We start from the raw sequence: 20,989 nt of genomic DNA on the forward strand, positions 1-20,989 counted from the left end.
TAAATTAGCCAACTTAAAATTTAGGTCTACAGTTATGCTAATGAATACACAATATGTACAAATTCCCTTTGAATAATATTGAAAAACTAGTTGAAACAACCTAATGTCTTTGAATAAATGACTTAAAAACTTGTAAATGCTACCAACAATTACTCTGCCAAGGAGGCGGAGCTTCGGTGGAGTTATTTGATGATTGGCGTTGGTTTATCTGTCTGTCTGTCTGTTAGCAACATCAGTCAAAAACTGACTAATGGATTTGGATGAAATTTCAGGGAAGGTCAGAAATGACACAAGGACCAAGTGATTAGATTTTGGCAGTGATGCGACTTTTAGTCTGGATCCACGGATTTGTTAAAGATTTCTGTATTGCCAGATAGCGGCACGGCGTCACTGTAACCATGACAACAAATGAAGGCTACATCAGCTGCCTGCTGACGATCTCATAATTGCGATCCTACTACAAATCCACCACTGTGGACTTATCAGGACTTATCCATCAGAAATGATACAAGGAACAATCGATTAAATTGTTTCAGAGTCCCATCAATTCCTGCCACCTGCTACATATTTAGGTCACGCGATTCAGTATCCGTACATAACGTACACATGTATAACACACGCCTGTGCTCAGCGCAAGGTCATTTTGTTTGTGGGTACATCTACATTAAATGGACACATTCTATGGTGATTTCTGCCACAAATTTTTCCAAGATTTCAGCCGTCGGAAATGATACGACTGAGCAGTTTTGGCGGAACACTGTGCTCTCTGAGTACTTTACTTGTTAAATAAGTGGTAATTAAAAGTAGCTGTTATTGTTAAGGTAAGATAATTCTACTAAATGAATAAAGTTCACTGGTTGAACACAATTTTATTAGAATCTGACCTAACTCAAAAAAGTTGATGCAAACACTTAACTTCTTTTGTTGAGCCTAAACAGATTTGTTTTTGAGTGTAGACTGCAATCCTCACTGTTTGACTGCATTAAATCAGCTAAAAACATCTTTTACATTATTTTACAAATATTTGATGTTTTCTCACCATTGTTTAAGTGTTTTTCAAACAGATTTTTTCTGTCATGCTTGCTGCCATGTTTTTCACGCATTTTTTACAGTGCAGTTTGATTTGTCTGGTATTAAATGTGCAGAAAATTCATATTTCTATTCATTCTTCACATATTTTACTTTAAAAAAACAGTTCCTATTTGCCTATCAAAGATGCTCTACCTCTCTCACTCTAATTCTTTTAAAATTTTTATTATCATTTCACAGGATTTACATTTAGAGTCATAGTCACAAATTCTAGTATGATTTTAGTGGTAAGAGCTACGGTCACTAAGAACTTAGAAATCAAATTTCCTTAAATAAATGATTTAATATAATACAGACACTAACCTGTTAAATTCATATCTACACACACTTGGAGGAATATTAACTGCTTTGTACCTTGTCAGAACATTTTAAAGACACAACACCTTTTATTAGCTGCAATGTTTTACCACATTTTTTTTTTTTTGGTTTCAGATTTACTCACAAGACTCTCCATCAACATCAAAGTCTCCTGTTCCTCCCAAAAATAAAACGTGGTGCTGCTGGTGAAGTGTGAGGATGACACCAACAAGAGAAACACCCAGAGATTTCCAAAACTGGCTGCAATTCACACTCACATGTGCTGCGGTGAAACGTCGTCGCCGTTATCTTTAGAAATTACTCTCACATCCTCGGTCTGATACAAACACAGTGAGTGACTCACTGTCACTTTGGTCTCTGGATAAATGTGGTTTAGCTCATTTTGAACATGTCAGTTATGAAAAACATTCAATATTCCAGTTAAGAACAGTTTGTGAAATGTTGTGTGAACTGTTGCTCTGAAGCGTCTGTGACCGATCCTTTGAATCCCAGTGAGAAACATGACTAGAAATGTATTTTAACATCCCAGAAATGTTGCCCACATTTAGTCTTTTCTTGCCTGAGGAGGACATCAATAAACATATTCATGCTTTTATTTCCAGCACACCTGACTGCTGCTATGCTCTGTTCTCTCATCTCCCAAACACATCTTTAACCCTCTGAATCACAAGCGGTTTCTGGTTTTTGTCACATTTTTCCTCACTGTGGGCTCCTTTTTCACTCAAATATAAAATCCTGCACCTTAATGGAAACAGGACAATCACAGCTAAAGCATAAATAGGGATTTAAAAAAAATGCTTTTTTTTTTTCATTTTCACAAACTGGAATCAACAAGTACAACCTTTTTGCGAGCTCACTTGTTTTACCAGTGCTGAGAAAAATGAGGGCTCTACGTACAGTTTTTAATGTTTTATTTTTAATTTGTTTCCGTATTTGTTGCTGTCTGCTTTGCATAAACACAGCCTGCAGTTCAGCCAAAAAAAGGTCTCTGAATTTTTGGTATGTGACTGTTGGTCACAACTGAGCAACTCTGAGCTTCTGAGTTGCACTGACAAGCGCAGAATTTTTTGTTTTGGACAGAATCTGGTTCTTACAAGCCATTTATTTTGGACAGTGTTTTTAAAATGAGGTATGTAGAATGAAGGGATTTTAATGAAATGTCATGATTTAATGCATAGTTTTGGTTAACTTGCATAATGAAACAGGTTGTCACAGATGAGAAGTTCACTTAGATTTTTTTTGTTTGCCAAAAACAGATTTAAAAAGATTCTTTCATGTCAAAATGAAAACTTCAGTGTGTGTGTGTGTGTGTGTGTGTGTGTGTGTATGTGTGTGTGTGTGTGTGCACCAGTGTTAAATTAGGTCATATGCTTTAGAAGGAGTGAATCCTTGAGCAATCCCTTGTCTTATTATATTTTTACTTTTTGGATATTATTCTGTAGAAAACTGCTTTCATTTTGACATGAAAGAGTCATTTGTTGGAAATTTTTGACTGAAAAAATAAAAGCCAAATTAAATTGATAAGGATTCATTGTTGAAACAATAACACAATGCATTGAAAAAGTTTTCACATAGATATTTTCCCATTGTTGCTGCTTTTCAACACTGAACCATGGTCATTTTAATAACAATTTACATTTAAAAATGACTATTTCATGTCAAAGATTTCTACAAGCAATGTCAAGCAATTTGCACCAATTTTCAGTTTGGATGGTTTGCTTTAAAGGGGGTGAATCCTTGTGCATTAACTTATTTTATGTTTTATATTTTTAATTCATGGCCATGACCTTGTAGAAAACCGTTTTCACTTTGACATGAAAGAGTCTTCTTTTGGTACATTTTTGTCAAAAAATCAAATTCAAATTGATAAAGATTCAGTGCTGAAAAGCAATAAAATCTCTTTATCCTTGTTTTTATGTAATTATTTTGTAGTTTAATATAACTTATTGGTATTTGTTACTTTTATTATAGATCCTTGTATTTTGTTTTCTTATATTTAATGTGTAATTTGTTCTCTTTTTTAATATAAAGCCCAATGAATTACATTTTCTGTGTGAGCTGTGCAATAGAAATGAAGTTATTATGATTATGTGTGGACTGAGACCTGTCTTTATGTATGCTGTGAGTGTGTGTGTGTGTGTGTGTTTGTGTGTCCTCTTGGCCTCTAATGATGATGAAATATGCTGTTAATGTTGTGGGTTATTTCAGTCGACTGACAGTTGTGGTGCGTTGTGTGTTTAATTGGACCTCCCTGAGCCTGTCTCCAGGTGACGGAACTCATCTGCTCTTACTCTGATTAAGGACAACAGATGGACTGGTAGCAACGTGCACGCTCACATGCACGCTCACAAACATATATATACACATATACACACACTCAGAATGCATTCAGTCATGATGTATCATCAAAAACAGCGAACACGCTCACACATTGCATCCGTCATGAAATCAATACGCAGCGGAAACATCAATCAGACTGAAGCTGCTTCACTGGTTTCTGCACAATTTACTCAAACTTAAATGGTTCAAAAGCCTCAGTTAGTTCCGTTTTCATCACTTTTCTCAATTAAAACAAAACAAACTTCTCCAAATTATAAACTCCACATCTCCTCTGTCTTCTACCATCTGTCTGACTGACACAGATGATGAGTTCATTTACTTTGAGGCTAGAGATTTTAAAAAAGACATGAACAAAAACTCTGAAAAAAAGGCCTAAAAACTGGAAAATAAGTTGCATTTGACACTGATGTTGATTTAATAAATATTCTAAATTCTTAATATTTAATTTGTGAATGATCTTACTCAGGATTTGTTGCACAGTGCAAAAAGAAAGAAAGATTACAGCCTTTTATTTGAATAACAGTCACAAAAGCATGTGACTGTACAAAATTTTTAAAATATGTGCTTTTATTCTGAAAAATCTGCTATAAACCTTTTCTGCATTTGGATTTCTTGCAGTTAGTTATGATTTAATTTGTTCTGCTCCTCATTTTTTTTCACACAGTCATTATCTGAGTTCAGGTTTTGAACTTCAACTCAACAACTGACTGAGTTTAAGCAGCTGTAGCCCCCATTAGCTCCGATAAACTCCACTCCAGAGCTGGTAGGACCCTTACAGTGATCTTTAAGACGTTTCTCTGTGGATCTGAATCCTCTGCTGAGCTCCTCTGACCTTTAACAGATGTTCAGGAACTTTGCAGCAGCTCACAAGCTGGAGTCAGAGTGTCCTACAGGGTATCTGCCTCATTAGAACACAGCGACACCACGCTGAACAGAAATATAAAGGCAACGTGTTTTATTGAGGGAAGTTCTATCTGTCTGAGACACGACTATTCTGTCGGACATTCTGAGAATCTCACAGATGTTTGACTGTCGGGAGAGTCTGCAGGCCTTGGGAGGACTGAGAGGTCGCACACTGGTACTAATAATGATGTTCTGTTGTTAGATTGAGGCCTTGTGGGAAGATCACAGAGAAGTTGGTTTTAGGCTGGTATAGGACTGGTGTTGGACTGGTTTTAGGCTGGTGTTGGACTGGTGTTGGACTGGTTTTAGGCAGGTTTAAGGCTAGTTTAGGAATGATATTGGCCTGGTTTTCTAGGCTGGTATAGAACTGGTTTTAGGACTGGTTAGGGGCTGTCTAAAGGATGGTTTAGAACTTGTTTTAGGCTGGACTATTTAAAGGATTAGTGTTGGACTAGTGTTATACTGGCTTTAGGAACTAGTGTTAGACTGATGTTGGACTGGTTTTAAGGCTGGTTTTAGGCCATTTTTAGGCTGGTGTTGGACTGGTTTTAGGCTGCTTTTAGATTGGCTAAATCTGACCTCCTCCTGACTGCAAAACTAGAAATGGGAACTGTGACATTTTCTCTGTCAGCTCCATTGTATTTTTGAGTCATGGATGGACCCAAACTTAGTAAAGTTCTCTAATTTATACAGTTTTCTCATCTGAACTTGTCAGTGTTCACTTTTTTTTAGGCCAAAGCCTTCAGTTAATTCAAATTTAACAACACAACCATATATCTATTTATATTCTAATAAAGTGATATTAATAAAAAGTCTACTTGGGCACATAGAGGGAAACATAAAACAGTGTGAATAAAGATGATTCATTAATTTCTCCAATGATCTCTGTTGCTGTTGTTGTTACATAATGTGGACATCTTGCAGTAAAAAACTTGAACCTGGTGTGACCCTGGAGCAGATCCTCCTCCACCTTCATATAGTCACAGTAAAACACTTCATTTGGTCTGCACCCATCTGCCTTCAGGGCCACATTAATGATAATTACCAGGCTCTCAGCACGCTAGTTAATATTCCCCCATAAAATCCATGTCATCGCGAGAAAAAAAAAAGTAAAGCCAGAAAAAATGCTCAGCAAGTGTGTGGAGTCCTTAAAAAAAAAAAAAAAAAAATCTCGCACAATGGGACAATATTTAAAATTCATGTTCCACGCTGAGATAGCTGAATCAAATCGATGAGAGCTTGGAAGAAGAAAAAAAAAAAACCCGCAACAATAATTTCCATTCTTATCTCCCCAAAACATGGCGTCTGTGCGCGCACACACAAAAACACACACATTCTCCCAAATAAAAAGGGAAAAAAATGAGCAGAAAGGAGGGAGAACGGAAGACAGAGAGAGAAAGAAAAGAAAGAAGAAGGAAAAAGAAGAAGGGGGGATGATGATAACAGCTTCAATAAATCATCCGGGCCAGTCGCCGCTCCCCGGGGATGTGGGATGGATTAAATTAAGCACTCCCTCTACCCGTGCGTCTATCCATCCCTCCATCCTCCCTCTCTCCCTCCCTCCTCTCTCGGTATAAATGCCAACAGCTGATCGGGAGACGGCACACTCACGGGCACACCTCGCTGCTGAAGCCGCAGAAAGAGAGAGACGAGGGGAAGAGAGAGAGAGAAGAGAGAGAGACGAGGGGATGCTGCTGCTGCTGCTGCTGCTGATCCGTCCGAGCGCAGGGATTCTTCACCCACTAACCGGGAATTAATCAGGACTATTTCTGCTGCAAACACGGGGACGTTTTTATTCTTCTTCTTCTTTTTTCATTTGCTGGGAAAAGCTTCCAGTTTTCTCCTCCTCTTATTTTCTTCGCATCCCTCCCTCCCTCCTCCATCCTCCTCCTCCTCCTCCTCTTCTTCCTCTTCTTTTAAAGAGGCCCGAGCGCGCAGCGGGGTGTCTTCCATCGCTTTTCTTGGGTTTTTTATTGTTGTTGTTGTTTGGGTTTAATTTTTCTGCCCCCCCAGTTTTTACGCGCCTGAACCGAGAGCGCACAGAAGCACGAGGCTCCGACCCCCCGGAGGGAGCTGTCCGGTGCTGAAGTTGCATTTCTTCCCTCCTCTTCCGTGCGCAAAAAGGACTTAAAAAAAAAAAAAAGAAAGAAAGAAGCGGGTAGACGGAGGACACCCAGAGAAGCGGAGAAGAGGAATCAAACCACAGCTTCATCCAAAAACCTGAAGACAATCCTCTTCCTCCTCCGGTCCGTCCGTCTGTCTGCTCGGTGTGTCACGGCCGGATCAGCACGCTGGCCAGGCCGTCGGCGATCGGCTGAGTGTGTGTCGCTGTGTTTGTGCGAGTGTGTGTGTGTGTGTGTGTGTGTGTGTGTGTGTGTGTGTGTTTGTGCGAGTGTGTGTGTGTGTGTGTCGTCGTGTCACCACCATGCCAAGGTCTTTCCTGGTGAAAAAGGTGAAACTGGATGATTTCTCCACCGGGGCGGATTTGGAGAACGCCTACCGGCACCGGACAGACCTGAGCCTGCGGCTGCATGACAAAGGTAGGTCAGACCGCCTCCGCAGCGAGAACTAACAGGTGTCTCAGAAACAAATCGATCTTTAAAAGAGAGGAGGAGGAGGATGAAGACGAGCAGGCAGCCTCACATACATGTAAGATGTGAGAGGCGGATTCACCTGCTGCGCCCTGGAGGGATTCCCTTTCTGTGGTTTGTTCTTTAAAGCAGACCCCAGGAGGCTGAACATGGGTGCACGATCCTAACAGAAAGCATTTCACATGGACTCTCAGAGTGTGTGTGCTTATAATGAACTCGGCTGCTTCAGTTTGTGCATTTAGTGAGAAATTCCTGCACATTTCCACATTTAATGAAGCTTTCTGGTTGTTTTTTCCACCTGCAAGTTGCTCCAGGTTTGTTGGCTACCTGTAGGGTGATGATGGAGGTGCAGCACAGTCAGTCTATCTTACTGAGAGGGGATAAAAACTCACCTGTGCATGGAAAGATAGCAAAAAGTGTGGCAGCTACGTGCACTTTAGAGGAGTGTAGCAGCTCAAAGTGGTAGAGATGATCACTAAATCTCACTCTGAACATCATTTAGGACTTTATTAACTGGGAGCTTGAAGCTAAATCAGGTTTTGTAGGAGCTGGAGCAAGAAGGTCACTGGTGAAATCAACTAAATCATGTTTGGATTCCACCTCTGGTCCTGTGCACTCTCCCTGTGCAGGATTAAGTCGGGTTAAAAGATTTAAACACTTCCAGTTCCAAATGGTTTGGTGATTTTGCCCCCTTTTGGACGTGCTCCTGCAGTGTTGAGATGTTTGAAGATGCCTTTGTGTCCTGAAGGTTGCACAGACTAATCTTTAATCTCCGATGATTGTGGAAAAGCTGCACAGGATGCTGCTGCTGATAAATTCATCCAACCACCGCCTGCAGGTGCGGCACAAATAAACTTCTTTTATGTAACCACGCTGCGATACAGTTTAGTTTTGCTTCATTTCATGCAAAACTGGCCTCATCTCCACACTGCTGCACGTCCAGGTGTGCCTGTTTCATTTTTGCAGTGTTTGCAGATTTCTGCACGACGATTTCTCACCTAGACTCAAGATTTTTCCTCCAAAAAATGCCTCCCATAACCTTAAATCACCACCAGATCAGAGCACTTATTCATGAACTGTTGAGCAGAAGTAACAGATTCTGCAGGAGTTGATTATTTCGGCTTGTGACGGTGGAACTGTTGAATATTTTTTTTGTATTTTTAGTCGCCTCTCGAGGCAGGATCAAGCCTGGCCCCTTGCAGCTCTCCTGAAACGACAGAATGAGTCATTACTTAGTGTCGGCTCCTCCGAAGCTGTGAATTTCTCCCCACAACCTGTAACTGTGTGCGTCACATTTTAAAAGGGGGAGGAAAAAAAAAAAAGCCTTCTGCTTCCACCCCAGTGTCATTGTCAGGTTTGCTGCACACCAACATGTGTGTCCCGCCTGTGATTCTCTGCACGTAACGCAAAAAAACAGAAGCTGTCAGTGGTGTATTTATAATGTCGAGGTTAACGAGCCCTGCCAGCTTTGACACGCGATCTGCCGCCTCAGCAGCAGCATCGCAGCCTGTCCCGGCCACCTTTTGTCTCCAGCATTTCATGTTAACAGCTTAATGCGGCTTCCAGACCCAACAACAGCAACTTTCTGCATGAAGGAAGCGGCTTTTGGAATGATTGATGCCTCCTGCGTGGTGCGTGGAGGGACCGTGTGAAGCAGCTGTTGTGTGTCGATGGATCTATGTGTGTCACATGTTGCATCTTATTCCTCGCAGACGCTGGAGGAGTCATTTTAACGAGAAATTTAACAAGGAGGAAATAATTAAATGCCATTTTTCCCTCGAGGATGCGCATCCAAAAGCATGTTAGGTGGCATATAATGATGATGCATGGAAGGAATCACAGTTCACAAATGGAATTAATGGCAAAAATGATGTCGTACCCAGTTAATCACAAGTTTTTATCCTAAACTTACTTCTAAATCATGATATGTACACCTTACAGCTACTTTTTTCTATTTAGTGTTTATTTTACTTTATGGATAGTTTCAGCTGATTCAATGCAGATGTAGCTTCTTAAATTCAAATTAATCAAGTTTATTGATGCAGCCAGTTTTAAAACAACCTAAACTGAAGTGCTGTACATTTTACAAGACAGGCAACTATTATAGTGTGCAAAAAGCAAGACAGTAAACAGGACAAAACCTGCCAAATTGATACACATAAAATGCTCAAATACAAGATAAACTACTCACAAGGTCAATTATTAAACTGTACTTCTAAAAAGAAACCTGAAATACTGAAATATTGAGTTCAAATATGTTCAAAAAGGCCATCTAGGCACTCATATGCAGCGTCACAGCTCGTCTTTGTGTAAAGCCATAATTCAGTGTGAATTTAACCTGTTTATTTTGTGCATTCGCATCACCAAACCAATTACAGTAAGTCAGTAACACTCTTTGGTGCACAAGTACAATCCAACACACTTGTAGATCCATAAATTTAAAAAAACAACTTGTGTTTCGATTGACTGTGAACCACATCTAGAAGTTTACAATACATTTGCTCAATATTATACATTCCTGTACTTAGTCATTTCAGTAGAAACATCTTCATATGCACATAAAACTAAAAAAAAAAATTTTATTTTTCAAATATGCATGTATCAGGATGTAATTATAGCATTTTCCAAATAGTTTGTGTCACTCAACTATTGTAGTTGTCTGACAGTTACTAAATGAAATTATTTCGAGCCATTTTAAAGAAGAAAAGTCTAAATTCTCTGATAGAAGCTTCTTAAATGTGAATATCTGCTGTTTTCTTTCCTCCACTGTGACAGAAACCTGAATATTATTGGCTTGTCGACAAAACAATGTGTCATCTTGGACTCAACTAATCGATTATTTCTGAAAATACCAGAGAGATTAATCGCAGACTAATTTGCCGATCAATTAATTAGCTTGAGTATTACTTTTTTTACAGAAAACAAGTATTTGTTTGATGTTTTCTTTGCTCCTCTGTGACAGTAAACTGAATATTTTTGTTTTGTGGGTACCTGAGGACGTCATCTTGGCCTTTGGGAGACACTGATTGCTTTTTTTCTGATAGGTTTTAGACCCAACAGTTGATCAAACCCTCGAAGAAAGTCTCAGTAACTATATTTTGCCCAAAAAGCTTGTCCTGCAAGTCATCAAGCCTCCAATCTGTTAAAAAAAAAAAAACCCTCCACGCTGCACTGAATGAGGCTGTGCCGGCGGCCTGCTGTCACTGTGCCATCGACCTGCAGTGCACTGGATCTGTCCGTGGTGCTGATGCTCATTTTCACACGCTAAATCAGCTTTCTCAAGTTCAGGGTCAGCCCGCATGCATTTATCTTTTACAGGAGAAGTGTCTTAACTGCAACCTTCGAGGGCTGAGAGGCGGAACAGAGTGCTGAATAACACTGCAGCCTTTTTCTTCTGACATACACCATCACTGGGCAGATACTCCGTCTCATAATATGCCAATTCAGATTTTCACTTATGTGTGGAAACTGCTGCTGTGTTACTGGCTGAGAGTTAAATCTACAGATGCAGGGTTAATGCAGAGAAACGTGCAGGACGGATACTGAAGGGCAGCAGCTGTCAGATGCTTTCACACCTGACAAGTAGCTTATTAAAGTTAGTATCAGCATAGGTAGGGATTTCAGGGAAGGTGCAGGAGGTACGTCTCCTTTAAGATTTAGAAAACAGACATTTGCAACCCCCCAAATTTAAAGATTTCTGACACTATAATGTTACTAAAAGATGCAACAATGCCTCAGACAGGTGTATTTCCTTCAGGACTGGGTCTTCTTTCAGTGTCAAAAAATGAATTTTGATGTCTAAAAACAACTGAATTCACTTCAGAAAACAATTACATTCCTATATGTTCCATTGCATTTGGAATTGTTGCTTGGTGCCTTAATCTTGTGCTGTTTTTCCGTGAATAGAAACATTTTCCACTGAAGCTACTGCAGAAAACATAATTACAGTATGTCCCTTCCTATTTTGGATTGTCACCTTGTGCCTGAATTATGTGTTTTTTCTTTTTTTTTTCAAAAATGAGAACATTTCTACCATAGACTGATGCAAAAGGAACAAATTGGTGCATAAAGATTCCCTGAAATGCAAGAAATTTAATGTTTGATGCTCAAAATTGAATCTACCTCAGAAAACAAACTCAATTACAGTCATATATGTCCCTTTATATTTTGAATTGTCACCTGATACCTGAATTTTGCATTATTTTTCACAGAAATGAAAACATTTCCACCATAGATTGATGCAAAAGGAACAACTAGGTGCATGAAGATTGCCTGAAATGCAAGAAATTAAATGTTTGATGCTCAAACTTGACTCTATTTCTGAAAATATAATTAGATTCAGACATGTTCAATTATATTTAGAATTTTTACCAGTTGCTTGACTTTTTTAATTTTATTTTTGAAACTTTATTCATTTTTACCATAAATTGATGCAGGAAATGGAAATAATGGTAGATAAAGATTCATTAAAGTGCCAGAAATTAAATGTTTGATGTTCAAAATTGAATCTACTTCAGAAAACAAACATAATTACATTCATATTTGTCCCTTAGTATTTTGAATTGTCACCCAGTGCCTAAGTTTTGTGCTTTTTTTTTTTTTGCATAAATGAAAATATTTCTACTATAGATTGATGCAAAAGGAGCAAATTGGTGCATAAAGATTCATCAAAATGCAAGAAAATAAATGTTTGATGCTCAAAATTGACATATTTAGATTATTCTATGTCCCATTATGTTTAGAATTTTTACCAGTTTTTTGTTTTTTTTTAACATTTTTATCATAAATTGATGCAGAAAATGAAAATTATGGTGCATAAAGACTCACCAAAATGCAAGAAACTAAATGTTTGGTTCTAAAAATTTAGTCTACTTCAGAAACATATGCTAACTATACTTTGAATTTTTACCTCGTGCCTGAATTTTGCTTTATTTTTTACAGAAATAAACATTTTCACCATAAACTGATGCTGAAAAGGAAACTAATGGTGCATACAGGTTCACCAAAGTTCAAAAAATTAAGTGTTTGATCCTCAGAATTTTTAAAAATCCCATCATCTGTCTTCCTGAATATTCAAATGAAACTTCTGCAAGCCATAAAAAAGCCAAAAAACAGCTACATTTTAGTGAAAGAACAATGATTTTTCTATATTTACAATCAAAACACACACGATCTTGTGGTTTCCACGTCTTGGCACTACATGTAGATCTTAGATCTTACTGGAGGTTTATGTTTCGCCCACTTTGTTGCCATGTTTGCTTTTATGCTCCTCAATCTCAGCACATACAACGGAATGTCCTGTCATGTCACCATTTGCGTCCATCCATTGCACTTAAACTTAATGTTGTTTCCGCATGAAACATGTGAGAAACTGGTTGAACGAAGCAGCTGTTTGGAATATTCATGCTCAGTAATTATCCCTACGTATGTATTATATATAAATGCAAATGCAGAGGCAGCGACATCGCAGGTCGCCTGTATATCACAGAGGTCATTATGCATGTAGCTGTTTGCATCCAGGAGTAAGAGCTTGTTTAATTGCACTGGCTCAGTCGGTCAGAGCTCTGAATCTCTGTCATTACTGCATCTGTTAGGAAAGATAAGCTGCAGAAAACTTCTCATGTTGAACAGCTACAGCAGTCTGATGGTGTTTTATGAATTTCTCAACGCTTTCTGGGTGTTTTCTTTCACATTTGTACTCATCGTGGGCTCTTTTTTTTTAACTACAGTATAAATTCCTGCACCTCTATGGAAACAGAACAGCCATGACTAGAAGTAGAGAGAATTGAAATGTCTCCTGTGCAGCACAACCAGGTTATGAAGTTATAAATAATAAAAAGGTAGAAACTAAAGTTGGATTTCTTTAACTATATATTTTGCCAAAATGGGAAAAACATGTACTTAGTTTTGTGCCTACAGGTGTTACCAATACCAGAAAAATAAATATGGCTCTACTGACTGTATATATTTTGTTTTTTTTATATTTTTCAGTCTCTACAAACTTGTCATTTTTCACATTCTACACAACTCTACACAACTCCAGAAAGACATTTCACCATGCTGAACGTATCGTCCTAAAACTTGCTCCTCTGAATGCCGTTTTTAAGCAATGATGTATTTATTTTATCGATCAAATATGTTTTATTTTCCTCTCAGTCTCTTTAATTTGTTTACATACTCGTCTTCTCTCTGCTCCGTGCACACCGCCTGCAGTTCAACTGAAAATTTTCAAAAGTTCAAAGTCAAAAATTGCACCTGAGTCAGTCATGGCTTCTCAGTGCAGAATTTCTCATTATTTACAGAATCTGGTGCAAATGGTTTATTTTTTGGAAATTTTTAAAAAATGCTACATGTAAAACAAAGTGATTTTAATTAAATGTCACAATCTGAAGCTTAAATTTGTAAAATTTTCCTGACCAATCTGCATGCCACAGAAGATTTGTTCATAAACTGCTGAAAAGTTGAAAATGTTATGATTTTAAAAAAAAAAAAAAATTGTAATTTGTAGCTCTAATAAATGGTGTCATTTTGGGATTAATAAAAAAAGATAAAGTGTCTTTTAAACTCACCAATGGCTTTTTGGTGTTCAGAAATGTAATTAATAAACACAACAATAACTATAGTACAAAAGGTCACGCAAAAAACACAGGAAGCAGACAAAGGTTAACCCAAAAAATCTCAAACACAACTCAAACAAGAAAACTAGTGGCACAAAAGGCAAAAACATAACAAAGTAGACACAAACCAGACAAGATGACAACAATGAGACACAAAAGGACAAAAAGAGACGTAAAGCAACAAACATGAAACAACAGAAAGTAGACAAAACGGTCACAAAGAGACACAAAACATCCCTTTTCTTCAAAGATAGCTTGTTTTAATCGAGCTGCAACAGTGACAAATGTTTCGGTCTGGTTCTGTATTCCACTTCCACAACCTAATTCTGTTTTCTCTACTTCATTCCAGCTGGTTACATCAGTGACTACATCAGCCCGGTGGTGTACGACGGTGAGAGTGACAGCGGCATCAAGGTCCCGTCTCCCGATCCCCTCTACGATGGCATCCACAGCGACTACGGGGCTCCGGACTCGGAGTCTCCCGACAGCCCCGGCTCCGAGATCACCGACGGCTACATCAACGGAGACGCCGCCGTGAGCGAGGGATACACGGTGGACGCCTTCTTCATCACCGACGGCCGCTCGAGGAGGAAAGCCCTGAGCAGCCCGCGCAGCATCCAGAGGCACACCTGCAACGAGTGCGGCAAAACCTACGCCACGTCTTCCAACCTGAGCCGGCACAAACAGACACACCGCTCGCTGGACAGCAAGCTGGCAAAGAAGTGCCCGACCTGCGGGAAGGTGTACGTGTCCATGCCCGCCATGGCCATGCACCTGCTCACGCACGACCTCAAGCACAAGTGTGACGTGTGCGGGAAGGCGTTCAGCCGGCCGTGGCTCTTACAGGGCCACATGCGCTCCCACACGGGCGAGAAGCCGTTCGGTTGCGCCCACTGCGGGAAGGCCTTCGCCGACCGCTCGAACCTGCGCGCTCACATGCAGACCCACTCGGCCTTCAAGCACTTCAAGTGCAAACGCTGCAACAAGACCTTCGCGCTCAAGAGTTACCTGAACAAGCACTACGAGTCCGCCTGCTTCAAAGGCCCCTTCTCCCCCCTCGGCCCTCTAGATGCATGACCCCGCTGCATAGACGAAAACAGAACTGCAGACGCGAACTACCCTTAAAGACTGAACTGCAGACACGAACGGTATATTTTTTTGGTCAGAAAATGACCTCGCTTACCCTCCTCACCCCTTCCTCACTCCCTCCTCCCCCCTTTCCTCCCTTGGAGTCTACACCCCCGATGATGATAATGATGAAGATAGCACAATTTTTTCTCCTTGAGATTTGCCCACTTAAGGATTTAACTGAATCGACGCATGCACTTCCTCAAAAACACTCCTCACCTCCTGTTCCTCTGTCACTTCGGGACAGAGACACTAACATGGCTTCCTCCTGGCATCTAGACACAGTTCGACTCCGTATATTTCGGGACAGTGATGATGATGAGGATGATGACAAAGACAATAGTGAGCCTCTAGCTACTAGTTTCCTCCCTGCACTGAAGCGCAGTGAAAATGTTTTTTTCATTCTAATTTTGTTTCTTTCGGGGGAATAATAGTAATAATAATAGTAATAATAATGATAATAATAATAATAATGCTCTGCTGCACCAAGTGACCATATTCTCTCCACTACTGAGGTAAAAATACTATTTATTTATTTATTTATGTACTTATTTATTTTAAGCATTTTTTTCCTTTCTTTTTTAATTTATTGTACGTTTGTACTTGGTTTGATAACGACGAAGTGATACGGTTTATTTGTTGCACTTTAATTTCTGTATATGTATGTAGGATATTTGCCAACCTCTTTTTACCACTACAGGCCAAAGCATATGTCACTTTTTTGAGTACTATTTTTTCTTATTATGTTGTTTACCTTTTTTTTCCTTATTATTGCATGCAAAAAAAATAACGAAAAACCTATGCCAACATCATAAAAAGCTTATGATTTTTTGCCAAAATCCTATAGATAGAACCCGAGGGCAATATTTTTCTCTTGGAGCCTCCATAGGACTCTTTAAAAAGCAATAATCACCTAATGCATGGTATTTTATGATGAAGTTATGAAGTATTACCTACTACTGTATAGCAGTTTAAAAATCAGGTATGTTGTACTTCACCTATAGTCATAAACAGAAGAATACTAATATTACAGACATCAGGGAACATGCCAATGTAGTGTTATAGAGTAACGAAAAGAAAAGTCCTGTCTTTCCTCTCTTGTTATGCACTGCCTGCCTCTTAGTGAGTAGAACTAAAGTAGGATGTAGGCTAGAGAGGCTGGGATCAGCTGCCTGCTGGGTGTGAGGCCTATTGGAGGATAAACACTGTACGAGGCTGACGGACCTGCGATAAAAAAGCTGCTAACAACAACCAGGAGAGGCCTCACTTTGGATCAAGCCTCTCAGACTGGATAATTAGGTAATTCATCCAGACTCTGGGGTTTATTGAAGGTTGTGAGATGTGAAAAGATACCTTGAGTCATGCAGACAAGTACAGTGAGAACAGGCGCTTTTCCACTGCAGGAACTTGCGAGTTGTTTCAGGCCTATTTTGACCTTTGAACACGTTTTGACAGCAGGAACTGCCCCTGTAGAACCAATTTTTGGGCCATTTTTATTGGCAAAAAGATACCTACTGCAAAGTCTGTACTTCTAAGTGTCCCTGAAACAGTCCTGATGCTAATTTGTTAACATCAGAAAGGACAACAACAATATGCACCATTTCTTCTACCCTCCCAATGTCCTAATCCAGATTTTTCCACTTACAAAACAATGTAAATTGGCCAAACAGATAACCATAACAAACCTCCAATGTTCCTACAGCCCAAGGAACTGGAGTTCAGTAATTACTATTCATCTCGGTGCATTTGGAATCCACATAGAGTCAAAGTTTTTGGATTTTCCACTGCAATAGAAAGAGAAAGCTTGAAAGTGGCACTGGTATAAACAGTGTGATACCAGTGCAAGAACCAGGAGAAAAAGTTCCTACTTCAGGGTAGATACTTCTTACCAGCCTGAAAAGCTACAATGTAAATCTTGACATCCAATTGTTTAAACTCGGAGAGAAAAATATGCACCATTTTTCTTCCACTTAAAATAGTCTAACAAAACAAATCCTCTGTTATTGTTTCCTATGTGCTCATAGAACTGGAGTTACATCCAGTAGCTCCTATTTGTAGTTGTTTTGGTGCATTCAGAGTTAATGTTGCCAAGCCTAATAAGGAGGTCATTTCTGCAAACATTGGTCCCACCAATTTGCATGACCTCACAACAAGAAAAACCACCCTGTAGAACATCTTCAAGGGCAATTCCTGCGATCAAGAAACTGTTTTTGACACTAATTGGTTAAAACAAAACATATGCCATTTCTTTGCCCTCTGGATGCCCTCCTCTAGTAGCAGTCTTTTCTACTCCAACATCAGCATCAACAATGTAAAATCTGCGATGTAGGCAAACAGAAACCTATCTTTATTTCCTACATAGAACTGGAGTTACATCCAGTAACTGCTATCTGCCGTTGTTTTGGTGCATTCAGAGGTCATGTTGAAGATGAAGCTACACGGCAATGGAAAAAAAGCCTGGCTATTTCTACAAGCTTTGGTGCCACCAACTGGCATGATCCTACCACAAGCAAAACCCTTGTAGAACCCTATTCAAGGGCAGTTTCTAGCTTCTAGTTTGGGTAGGTATGAGTGACCCTAAAACCTGGTGTGCATGTTTTGATACTGATTGGTTAAAACAACAACATGCACCATTTTTTTGCCCTCTGGATGCCCTCTTCCAGTAGCAGTCTTTTCCACTCCAACATCAGCATCAACAACGTAAAATCCTCCATTTATTCAAACAAAATGAAACCATCATTATTCTATTTCCTACACAGAGCTTGTGTTACATCCAGTAACTGCTATCTGTCGTTGTTTTGGTGGAGAGATTGTGTTGTAGATGAAGCTGTTGGATCTTACATGGCAATGGGAACAAAGCCTAAAAAGACCAATTAAATGGCCATTTCTGCAAGCACTGGTGGCACCAACTTAAATGATCCCATGACAAGAAAATCCCCTGTAGAACCCTATTCAAGGGTAGTTTCTAGGCTCTAGATTGGGCAGTTCTGAGAGACCCTGAAAAACTGCTGTGTGGGTCTTGATGCTGATTGTTTAAAACAAGATGCACCATTTTTTCTGCCCTCTTGATGCCCTTGTTGAGTTTTCTAATTTCCAACATCAACGCAGGCAAAATTAGCAAACATCCATTGCTCTATTTCCTCCATTCCTAATAATAATCCTCCAATATCCCGACCTCACGCCTGCTCCAAGTTCCTGCAGTACAAAGCCGCCTAGTAACAACCTTTTAATAACCCTAAGAGAGCTACCTTATCTTTGTCCCAATGGAAAAAAGGTTGAACAGCAACCAGATTGGAGACTTTTTGCAATAGCATGTGCACCGACACACAATGTGATGTTTAGCAACTCTCAATCTACTTTCAATAGAAAACCGAGGCAAAGTTTGGCGCATTGTTGAAGTTGGACTCAGGTCAACTTTAACAGCAATCCATTATTCAGCTCCCCTTCCAGTGCACTTCAAAACCATAAAGTGTGCATTCTTAAACCACACAGAAACAGCGTGCACTTTAGCTGGATGGTCCGACTGCAGCTTAACTCTTCCAGTCCCGCGCTGATTATTCTGCAGTAGGCCCGCCTCACCCCCACTGGGCCGACCACAGGCTTTACTCTACGAGAGATTTACCTACAGACAGGCGTACTCGAATCAACCCTGACCCCGTAGATGATTTAACCGTTAATCTAGGTGGTCAATACCAGTGTTGCTGAACCCAGTTCTCTGCAGCTCAGAAACCTTTTCCACAGACTCATGGAGCTTCCCAGGAGACAGACTGAGGACATGCAGGTCCACACACAAAGAAGCGCTTGTTTATGTTCATCTGCCATCTGATACAGTATCTCCACGTTGTAATCTTGTATATAAACACGCAGTATGTGCACACGTGCATGGGTTGCATGCCCGCACATGCAAGCACACAGTGCCTGCCGACGAACCGTTTTGGGCCTGAAAAAAAATTTTTTAAAAGGGAAAAAGGTTTAATATTCAGAGGTGCAGGAAGTTTTGATAATTGCAGTGCTTCCTCAGGCATGAGATTACTCAATTAGAGATGGAGTTGACTGATATTTAACACCGTTTAGGGTTATAAGGACAAAAGGACGGCACGGTGATGTGGACCCATTACCTGACGCAATTTACATCCAAGAGATAGAAGCTGTGCAGCATCAAAGGCGGTCACATCTGAGGGAATCCGAAAAGTTTGACAATTTTGCTGCACAATGAGCCGATAGAATCTTTTATGAAGGAGCTTTTTTTTTTTGAGGAAATTGTAGCTTAAAAGTCAGTAAGAAGGAAGCATTTTTTGTGTGTGTTGTGGCAGTGTGTGAGTCAGCAGATTGAAGGTCTTATCTTTGTCCTTGATGTTTGAACTGGAGTCGAGCCGCAATTACTTGAATTGTATCAGATGATTAGTCATAGAGGTTTCCTTTTTGGGTTTGCGTTTTTAACCCTTTGGCCAAAATACTCACAACAAAGTCGATAAAGATTTCCTAATGCATCTCTGAGACATTGATTCCTTGTCGAAATATAGAAAATAATCAGGACAAAACCAGATACTTCTACTGTTAGTGAACAAACTGTTTTCTCTAATCGCTGTTTACTTATCGCAAATTGTACTAAGTATTGTGGACTAAAACTCTGGTCACAACTTTGCACTGCAGTTTAAATGTCTTAAGCGTATCTGACTGAAGCTGTTTCTGGTCTGTTTGGTGGGTGTTAAGGCTGGAAATGATCCGTTGTGCGTCTGTTTGTCTGGGTCTGTCTCTTGGTTCGAGCTCCAGGTCTGGTCTCTTTAAGCACTTCCATTCTAGTCATCTCCACCTTAAAGAAAGTAGCACAATGAAACTAACTAGAATTCAGGTAGAGAAGAATTAAAAAACCTTGTACTAGCTTGACCTCTCTTCTTTTTTGTATTTCCAAGTTAAAGAATGATGATAACCTAAATAATCATTTATTGCAAGAGGGTTTGTAAAGAATCCTTTGGATTGAGACATTTTTACTGCTGTATAGCGATATCTGACACACCTTACCTCAGGAGGTTTGGATCTCTGCTGCAGAGTGAGGATCTCCTGGGTTTTTTTTGAGCCAGTATTCAGACAATGTAAGCACAATGAACACAAAGCATTTTGTGGCACTTCATAATAAAGAATAATCTTAACCAACCGAGATGATTTGTTGCAGTTTTGTGTCTTGTTTGAAGATATTCTTTCAATCATAATGAAAACACACGGCATAGAACACAGGAGATTTAGTGGTGCTTTTTTTCCCTGTCATTCTGACCCTATAATTTCTGTTCTGTTTAAGTAGCTTTTAAGGAAATTCATGCTAATACAGTGAGTTTACCTTTTAAGTCAAACAAGTGCTCATTCATTTGCATAGAATAACACTTACCTGGGACTAAATAGGCCATCCTTTGCATTAGCTGTGTCAATATTGTATGTTTGAAGAGGGACTGGGCCAACATTAGTGCACAGTCGGCTCGTTAATATTCTTTAAGCTGCCTGGATGGTGAAATACTGCAGGCTGATGAATCCATATTAAACAGCAGTTATGTAGGTTAAAGTCACCGAAAGCTTTGTTTCAAATAAGTGTTTCTTTTTGACCTTAATGAAAGAGAAATGCAAGTTTAAGTTTAGATGAAATATTGTGATTGGTGTTTAGAAGTATGTGACCACAGAGCAGAGATACAACAGCAAACAAAGCCGCAATTACAGCCACATTCTGTCACATTTTTCCTCACTGTGGGCTCATTTTTTACTGAAATTTAAAGTCCTGCACCTCTGTGGAAACAGAACAACCTTTGCTAGAACTCAGAAATATTTTCTGTGCCGAATGAAACGAATGTAAAGCTAAAAATCCTGAAAAAAGAAAACGCAAAACTTGAATTTCTTCAATTATTCATCTTACAAACTCTGAAAGAACCTTGGATCAACATGTGCAACATTTTTCCAAGTGCCCACAGGTGTTACTAATACTGGAGGGAAAAAAAACATGGTTTAAATATTTTACTA

The 20,989-nt window shown here is 39.5% G+C and overlaps 1 protein-coding gene across 1 annotated transcript; it reads left to right on the forward strand.

The window, feature by feature from the left end:
* The first annotated feature begins 6,244 nt into the window (after positions 1–6,244).
* Positions 6,245–20,144, forward strand: LOC111573153 (transcriptional repressor scratch 1-like). The gene is made up of 2 exons (XM_023277172.3): positions 6,245–7,190; positions 14,208–20,144. The coding sequence occupies exons 1-2, from the start codon at positions 7,076–7,078 to the stop codon at positions 14,933–14,935; spliced, it is 843 nt and encodes a 280-aa protein (XP_023132940.1). The 5' UTR covers positions 6,245–7,075; the 3' UTR covers positions 14,936–20,144.
* The last annotated feature ends 845 nt before the right edge of the window (positions 20,145–20,989 follow it).

This window comes from Amphiprion ocellaris, chromosome 9 (genome assembly GCF_022539595.1).
Source record: "Amphiprion ocellaris isolate individual 3 ecotype Okinawa chromosome 9, ASM2253959v1, whole genome shotgun sequence".
Lineage (NCBI taxonomy): Eukaryota > Metazoa > Chordata > Actinopteri > Pomacentridae > Amphiprion > Amphiprion ocellaris.

What these genes read in the sequence shown, in the direction of transcription:
- LOC111573153 (XM_023277172.3), top strand. Translation starts at nt 7,076, where the DNA reads ATGCCAAGGTCTTTCCTGGTGAAAAAGGTGAAACTGGATGATTTCTCC. An exon ending in CCTGCGGCTGCATGACAAAG is followed by an intron (nt 7,191 to 14,207) that starts GTAGGTCAGACC and finishes ACTTCATTCCAG; the next exon opens with CTGGTTACATCAGTGACTAC.